The 8792-nt window shown below is 56.9% G+C and overlaps 1 protein-coding gene across 1 annotated transcript in view; it reads left to right on the forward strand.

Annotated features, from left to right (window-relative positions):
- NUAK2 (NUAK family, SNF1-like kinase, 2) overlaps positions 1-7704 on the forward strand; it is a 10268-nt gene extending 2564 nt beyond the window's left edge. The window contains exons 3-7 of the mRNA XM_015569282.1: positions 1842-1993; positions 2308-2373; positions 4176-4295; positions 4755-4887; positions 5642-7704. Of these exons, the coding sequence (XP_015424768.1) occupies positions 1842-1993; positions 2308-2373; positions 4176-4295; positions 4755-4887; positions 5642-6693 (1523 nt within the window). The 3' untranslated portion in view covers positions 6694-7704. The remainder of the gene's footprint in view (positions 1-1841; positions 1994-2307; positions 2374-4175; positions 4296-4754; positions 4888-5641) is intronic.
- The last annotated feature ends 1088 nt before the right edge of the window (positions 7705-8792 follow it).

Raw genomic sequence — 8792 nt, forward strand, 5'->3', positions numbered from 1 at the left:
GGGGGAACACCCCACACACATCTGTCTGCTTCCAGCCTTTACAGTTAGCAGCAGAGGGAGGGAGACGATGGCTTTCCCTCTATCTGAATATTCCTGGTGGGAAATAGGAGAGAAGTCTTCTCTCTTGGGTTATATCATAGGAAGGCTAAGGGCAGAGCCACTCACATGGCCCTGTGGCCTGAGCCTGTCCCACAGGAGCCCAGGCAAGTAGCTGAGAAAGCCAATTGTGTCTCTGTGTATTCCCCCAGGGAAGAGTGGGCATGGCAGAGTATTGGTTAAGCCTGGCTGAGCTTGGTGATCGCTGTGTGTGTGTGTGTGTGTGTGTACACATATGGGTGCATGTCCCACACCCATATCGCCAGCCAGGTCTGGGCACTGAGCTTTGAAGCTCAGGATGTGGCTTCCCCTTCACCTTCCAGTTCTGCAGATGCAGGGCCATCATAGTTACTGTGTGTGTGTGGCAGGGCTCTCCCCATCCATCCCCATCCTGCCACAGCCTGCAGGAAGGAGGTATGAACTGGGTGGTGGGGGGACTGACCTAGCTGCTGTCCAGAATGTGCTGGCTCTTGACCTCCAATTTCATGGCACAAAGGCCGCAGAGAGATGGAGAACCACAGGGGGAGAGGCTCAGCTAGACACATCCCAGGAGGCTGGGCCACCACCCATCAGGGACACTCACTCATGTTCCCCTGGGAAAAAGCTCAGTCCTCCCGGCCATGTATCCAAGTGCCTGGGAGCTGGGACTCCTCCTGGGAGAAGCCACCTCCCTCAGCTCCTTCTCACCTGCTAGACAGCAGCAGCCCGGGGCTGGCCCAGCAAGCCCAACTCCTAGGACCTGTTTGACACAAAGATGCAATGTCAGGGCCATGCGTGTTCTGACATAATCCAGCTGAAGGGCCAGTTTGGTGACCTGCTCGTTCCCTACCTTTCCAGGGGGCTCGAGCCAGGACAAGTCCTCAGGGGGCAAGAGGGCCCCTCCTACACGTGTTGATGAGCCAGATGGGGCAGGCTGACTGCCAGGAGCCCAGCCAGTCAATTAAGGCCCTGGAAGTACTCTGGGTGGGAAGTCAAAGGTGTTGGAGGAGATGAATACTCAGCTCTCCATTGTACTTTATTGTGTACAAAGCACTTACATATACTTCTGTCCCTTTTCTGATCCTCAAGGCAGGCGTTGTGTGGGCATTATTATACATAGTACATCTAGGAGGACGCTGCTAGTACATCTAACAGTAGGCGGCACGTATTGAGGGCTTGTTTATGTCAGCCCCTCCGCCAGCTTGCTCAGCCAGCCCCAGACCGTCACCGGCTTTTATCTAGCTCTCACCGCAGCCCTCAGCGGTTGCCATCATCATCCCCCTCTTCAAATGAGGAAACTGAGGCACACTGGTTGAATAGCTTGCCAAGGTCACCCAGCTAGTAAGTGATGGGGCCAGGATTCAGACCCCAAACCGACATTCTTACTGATGGGTCTAGAAGAGATTTGCCCCACGTCCCAAAGCAAAAAGCACCGAATTCTGAATCCGACAGCCTTTCCATTCTCATCCAGCGATGGCTCTGCCCTTTGGGAACTTGCAAGGTGGTTTCAAGAACCCACAAAAGCCAGAACTTCCAAGGAGAGGGCGGGTGAGCCAGTTTCCTTGGCCTTAATGAGCTGCTGCTGGAAGATGTGGAGAGCTTCAGAGGCCCTTCTGCTCTTCCTCGCCACTCTCCTGCCCCATCAGACATCCCTGGAGGAAGGTCCTGGAGGGAGGTGTCTGGTCCAGGGCCAGGGAGAGGCCGGTGGCCCCCAGGGGGAGCAGTGTGCTCGGGAGGGTCCTGATGTCCCATCTTGTTCTGCCCAGTGTTTGAGAACAGCAGCAAGATAGTGATCGTCATGGAGTACGCCAGCCGGGGCGACCTGTATGACTACATCAGTGAGCGGCAGCGGCTCAGCGAGCGCGAGGCCCGTCACTTCTTCCGGCAGATCGTCTCCGCTGTGCACTATTGCCACCAGGTGGGCCCTTACCCCCCCAGCCCTGCTCTGAGGGATGGTCCCTGGGCTCCGGGGCTGGTTTGGGCCAGAGAGATTCCAGATTGATCCAGGATCACACAGGGAGACCAAGCAGAGGCAAGACTCGATTCTGGGCTCTCGGCCTAAGGGACGCGAGGCTTTGAGTCCCTTGGCCAGAGGTGGAAGGTCTGTGATAACCATGGGTATTCCCAGCCTACTGTGCCCCCCTCCTTGTGTTTGCCTCACTTTCCAGACCAGACCCTCATGCACTGCCCTCCCTGCTGACCTCCCCCTGAACCTCCTCCTCCCTCTTTCAGAATGGGGTTGTCCACCGGGATCTCAAGCTGGAGAACATCCTCCTCGATGCCAATGGCAACATCAAGGTGAGCCCACTTCTTGTTTCCGGCAGCTCCCACTCCTCCCCAGCCTTTCTGCACGGTCCTCACCAAGTATCCCTAAGCCCTTAGGGGGTTCCAGGAGGAGTCAAACAAGCTCCGACTCACATGTTCGTTTTATGGATGGAAAACCGAGGTCTCAAAATAAGGGGTGACTTGCACAAGGTTCTATGGCTAACGAGAGGCTGAGCCTGGGCTAGAACCAAGGCCTTCTGACTCCCCAACCAGTGCTCTCGACATCACAAGACCGACAGGAGTCTAGGTCTAGGGGCAGTTTTGGGTCACTTGGGACGGGCAGGGAGCAGACCACAGCCTTATTTCCCCCTGCTGTCATGCATGCCCGCACATGCGCACACACATGCCCACTTTAATCTGCTGCAGTTAGGTAGCCCTATGGCACTTTTCCCCAAAGGCCAGGCCTTCCAGCGCCAGCTTCCTGCAGCGTCTGGTTCCCTGAGTGTAAGCAGTTTAATTTAGGAATGAGAAGGGCACACTGATGAGATAAAACTCAGATCACAGCGCTGGAAGGGGCAGATGTCAGGCCGGCCCCTGCATGCACCTGGGAGGGCACTGACTCTGCACTCAGACTTCCTCAGAATCTTCTTGAGCTCAGGACATAGTCCCTTCTCCAGTAGCTCATGACCTGTGCTTGGAGGTGCCCTGGCGCTGACTTCATTCCCCTTCCCAGCCAATTCCCGGAGCAGGTGGAGCTTGCTTTGATGTGTGGGATGGGGGAGGGGAGCAGAGCCGATAAACCCTGGACTGGCACTAACTTTCTATCTGCACCAATCACCTGCCTTATATGGGCTTCACTGGAAACTGCTCGATAAGAGGCCAATAAAACCATAAATGAAGGAGCCAGAGTTTCACAAACAGGCCCTCCCCACCCTAGACACACATGGCCCTCTGCTGGGGGTGAGGGGTCAGGAGCAGAAGGGCTCTGACCTCAGCCTCTGTCTGAGAGGGTGGGTGGGGAGAGGTCTTTCTGGGAAACGAGGGGTGGCCTTGGGGCCTCTCAAAGCCTTGGTACCCGATGGCTCAGGGAGTCCTGTGAGAAGGTTCCCTCTCCTGGGCTATCACTCCGACCGTGATCTTTGTTCTGCCCTCGATGTTGCTTCTCAGCCATACCGGGCTGACCCCATGATCCTGCCCAGGTGTGGACATAAACAAGCCCTTTGCTAGGAAGGGCCGCCCAGCCTTGCGTGCTTACTCAGAGCTGGGGTGGCATGCTGCTGAGGGCCGGACACTGGCATGAGCTGTTGAGTCTCCACCTCCATCTGGTCAACCTTCCCATTGAGACCCACTCATGGGTCACACCTGTGCTAGGAGCTGCAGGAGGGATGGAGACAGAGGAGGTCAGCACGGGGAGCATTGATGTGGCAACATGAAGAGACAGAACTGCTAGGCAGCGGCTACAGCAGGCCGTTGGAAACTGTAGGGCTTCGTGGGAGAAGATCTCAGGGCAATGGAGGGCTTCCCAGGGGCGGTGGGCTTGCTGGATCCGGAGGATGCATATGCCTGGGGTGGAATACAGCTTGAGCAGAGGAGTCTGGGAACAGGGAGGGCCCTGGAACCCTCCCACACCTCTACCGAAGTGCTCATTGACACAGCTTCTGCGGGCTCTTTCTTCCAGGGCCTGAGCTGGGTTGACGGTGCCCAGTGTGGGCTGGGGGTCCTGGGCAGCCTTTCCTTCTGCTGGGGCCTGGGTTTCCCCAGTGTCTGGGAGGGCCATGAAAGCGGCAGACCGCCCAGGCCTTGGCGTGACCCTGCATGTTTGTCCCACCCTGCAGATTGCTGACTTTGGTCTCTCCAACCTCTACCACCAAGGCAAGTTCCTGCAGACATTCTGTGGGAGCCCCCTCTACGCCTCGCCCGAGATCGTCAACGGGAAGCCCTACACGGGCCCAGAGGTGGGTATCTGCCCTCCGCCATTTCCTGTGACTTTAGCTCCTCAGAACATAAAATTCAACATTGTCTGTTCACACACACCCCCTCCCCCAAAGTAGTGACTTGCCAGGTCTTTAGCCAGCAGTGGCCAAACTGGAACGAGAACTTAAATCTCTTGACCTTCAGTCTAGTTCTGTGCTGCTCACCTTCCTGGTTTCCATCACCTTTCCCAGCACCCAGCCAGCCACCCCTTCCTGTCCGGGAAGGATGGCCTCGCCACTGCTCTCGTGTTTGTGGCTGCCCCTGCCAAGGAGAGGTGATTGACAGCACCTCTCCCCTGAGCCTCCTGCAGCGTCACTCCTTTGCCCCCGGATACTAGAGGGAGGTGGCCCTCAGAGGCACTGGCCTCTCTCTGGTGTGCAGGGGGGGCTGGGGGCCCTCCGGCATCCTTGCTGACCTCCCCACTTCCCCCCTTCTCTCAGGTGGACAGCTGGTCCCTGGGTGTTCTCCTGTACATCCTGGTGCATGGCACCATGCCCTTTGACGGGCAGGACCATAAGACACTGGTGAAACAGATCAACAACGGGGCCTACCGGGAGCCACCTAAACCCTCAGGTGAGTGGGAGGTATGGGTGTTCGCATCCAGGCCCTGGTGTCCTGAGCTAATTCCTGAGGCGGGAGTTAAACAGTGGCAGCAGAGTGAGGAGGACACCCCATACAGACGAGAGGACCCTCCACCACCTCCTGCTGTTACCTCTCTGCCTCCAGTGTCTGTGACCTTCCTGCCCTGATGGACATGCTTTGTTGTATTTGGGGGAGCTTCCTAAGGTCTAACCTAGATCCCTTTTGCTATAGTTGTCTCGCTTTCCACTGCTTTTGCCCTCATCCTTTGAAATCTTTTTGTCCTTTCTACCTACATTGTAAGAACCTTGGTTTACCCTTCAGCACAGTCCGCCTCCTCGGAGGGTAGCATCTCTGGGGAAACGAGGATGCACGCTCACATACAACAAGGCTATTGAAGGGGCCAGAGCCCTGAGGGGCGTGGCATGAGAGAGGAAATTGGCAGAGTCCATCCAGGAGAGCCAGAGGCTGGGAGGTGGCCGGGCTGGGCGTGTGTGTGTGTGTGTGTGTGTGTGTGTGTGTGTAGCCCTTGGCCCTTCTGGGGCTCTTCTTGATGAGTAAAAGAATACTACTCTGGGGTGAAGGCACCTCTTTGATAATAACTGCACTGCAGGTGGGAGTAAACGTAACTTACCAATACCAAGGAGTGACTGGTGTCTTAGCACAGAAGGGGTAAGCCAGTGAGAGGGGACGGTGGGTGCCCGGTCTCATGGCTGCCAATACGAAGCCCCTTGTCTTTGTCTTCCAGACGCCTGTGGCCTGATCCGGTGGCTGTTAATGGTGAACCCCGCCCTCCGGGCCACGCTGGAGGATGTAACCAACCACTGGTGGGTCAACTGGGGCTATGCCACCCGTGTGGGGCAGCAGGAGGCTCTGCACGAGAGAGGGCACCCTGGCAGTGACTCTGGCCGGGTGTCCGTGGCCGACTGGCTCCGGCGGTCCTCCCGCCCCCTCCTGGAGAACGGGGCCAAGGTGTGCAGCTTCTTCAAGCAGCACACGCCGGGAGGGGGCAGCGTGGCCCCCAGCCTGGAGCGCCAGCATTCGCTCAAGAAGTCCCGCAAAGAGAACGACATGGCCCAGTCTCTCCAGGGGGACCCGGCTGATGACACCGCCCCTCGCCCCAGCAAGGGCAACCTCAAACTCCCAAAGGGCATTCTCAAGAAGAAGGTCGCTGCCTCCTCGGAGTGTCGGGGGGAGGACTCTGAGCTCAGCCCGTCCCCCACGGGCCCAGAGCAGGCTGCCCCCCTGCTCCCCAAGAAGGGCATCCTCAAGAAGTCCCAGCAGCGGGAATCCGGGTACTACTCCTCTCCTGAACCCAGTGATTCCGGGGAGCTCTTGGATGCAGGGGACGTGTTCACAAGCAGGGACTCCGTGGAGCAGAAGCCACCCCAGGCCCCGGGGATGCTCCACCATCGCAAGGGCATCCTCAAACACAACGGCAAGTTCTCCCGCACCGCCACCCCCACCACCTTCGGCTCCCTGAATGAACTGGCCTCACCTCGCCCTCCGTCCAGGGCCAGCCGCCCCTCGGGAGCTGTGAGTGAGGACAGCATCCTGTCCTCCGAGTCCTTTGACCAGCTAGACCTGCCCGAGCGGCTCCCCGAGCCCCTGCTGCGGGGCTGTGTGTCTGTGGACGACCTCACGGGGCTGGAGGAGCCCCCCTCCGAGGGCCCAGGAAGCAGGGGCCTGAGGCGCTGGAGGCAAGACCCCCTGGGGGAAAGCTGCTTTTCCCTGAGGGACTGTCAGGAGGTGACGGAGGTCTACCGACAGGCCCTGGGCATCTGCTCAAAGCTCAGCTGAGGAGGGGGGGCATTGCCCCAGTGGACAGGCTCTAAGATGCACCTGGCAACACCCTGAGGGGAGACGCCTTCTCCCCGGCCTCCTAGGCCCAGCATTCCAGCCCAGAAGGCTGAGATGGTTGGCAGTTTAGTCCTGGGGAGGACCGGATATGAGGAAAATGGGCATGTGAAAGGCATTGAGGGCTCAGTGTCCTCAGCCCTGTGGAACCAAGAAGCTAGTGGAGGGGAAACAGGTAGAGAAGTAGAGGGAAGGCCTGTGGCCAAGTCCAGGTTCTCTGTCCGGTGTCTGCAGCCCCATAGAGAGAGCACTCTTTTCAGTACCCATGCTCTTAATTGCTGTGCATGGTGCCTTCGCCACGGTAGGGATGGAAACTCTTCACATCCCCGTCCCGGCACTGAAACTGGAATATGGAAACTGCTCATGTGCCTGGGACGTCCTCGGACAGTCTCCTGCAGGGTGCCCGTCCTTACTTCTCCAGCAGTAAGAGAGCACACAACCTGTTTCCTCAAAGGTTCTCTTCCCTTTCCTGTCCTCCAAGCCTGGCCCAGGCCTCCCGGAGTCGCTGCTATGAATCTAAAAGACTTGAAAAGGCTCAGGCTGCTACTGGACTTCATCTCAAGGGGCCCAGATGCCTCAGGACCCCACCTTGAACCTCAAAGGCTCTGTGACCTTCTCCAGCCTCTAAGCTGCTCTATTTATGTTTTCAAGCTCTGTGTTTTATGTTCTTAAAAAAGTGAATTTTGCTGTTTTCTATACTGTGAATACTGTGTTCTGGAAAGTCCACTATACATGTAACTTTTGTGTACAGAGAAGTGTTTTTGCAGTCATTCCCTACTGATCATGGGGAAGGGGGCCCTTTAAGAAATCCGCGTGTTCCGTTGCACTGTCCAGAGGAGGCCCCCTCTGGCTCCCTCATCCACGCCCTGATTCCGTCTACCTGATGGTCCCTCTTCCCTCCTCTGTGGCCAGGAAAAGAACCACTCCATTAAAAACCAGAACGGCGACTGGAAACAGCCTCTGTTGTTCTGTTTGAGGAGGTGGGCGCAGATCTTTGAGCCTTAACACACTCCTGCTAAGAAATAGAGAAGCTGCTTCATAAAAACAAGCCAAGAACAAACACCCAGCTGTAGCTCCCAAAAGCTCCTTGATACACCTGCATTCGTGTTCTGCCCTGTTCAACACGCGGGTGCAGGGGCCCTGGGCTGAGGGTCCCAATTTGCTCTTCCTGTCGTTGGCGCTAAAGGGAGAACTGGGCTCGGCTGATGGTCCAGCCCTGCCCCCAGCCTTCTCTGCCTCTTCTTCCACCCCTCCCCCACCCAGTTCTGTCCCCTGCTGCTTGAAGACACCCCCACTGCCTTTATTCTCTCTCCAAAGAAATCCCCTTGACTCAGTGTTGGGCGGGCTCTCCACTCTGCCCCCACCGCCTGACCCCTAGTGAAATAAAGAATGCTTGGAATGCCCCCCCTTGAAGGCTGTCCTTCAACCCCCAGCAGAGCATTCCCAGCCCGCTCTGCTCCTTTGAGAAACTCCAGGGTTCCACGAGGACTGGGATGAAAGGGAGAATGAGGACAAAGTGCAGGCAAGCAGCCGGAAGGCTCTTGCTTCAAGCAGGCTCCCTCCCGATGCCCTACGCCCTACCCCCAACGGCATCCCAGTCCCAGCCAGCTGCAGCGCCCTTTCCACAGCACACCTGCTCTAGGGTGGAGCCTCGTGATCTTCCCTCCCCTTCTCTGCGAAGTTGCTGGGTCTGGGGAATAAGTGAGGTGTCCAGGCAAGTATGGGGCAAGATGCTAGAGCAAACAAGAAATTGCTCAAACTACAACTGGAGTATTTCAGTCGATATTTTCAAAGTCCTACTGAGGACTGGAGCTCTGGGCTATAAACTCCGGTGAACCCCGAGAAAATATAAGGGAGGGTTTTTTCACTCAAGAAGCATAGAGTTCAGCTGCAGCGTTGGCTGTCTCCTTTATTCATCCAGCTTAGGAATCAGCCCTATTCTCTACTAAGGTTTGTGGAGACAAAGGTTATTGCTGTATCTCTGGTGCAATGCGTAAGATCATTCTCTCTCACCATTGATGTTTCTTAGCCTCAAGGAGGCT

The sequence above is a fragment of the Myotis davidii genome, unplaced genomic scaffold, assembly GCF_000327345.1.
Source record: "Myotis davidii unplaced genomic scaffold, ASM32734v1 scaffold710, whole genome shotgun sequence".
In the NCBI taxonomy this organism is placed as follows: domain Eukaryota; kingdom Metazoa; phylum Chordata; class Mammalia; order Chiroptera; family Vespertilionidae; genus Myotis; species Myotis davidii.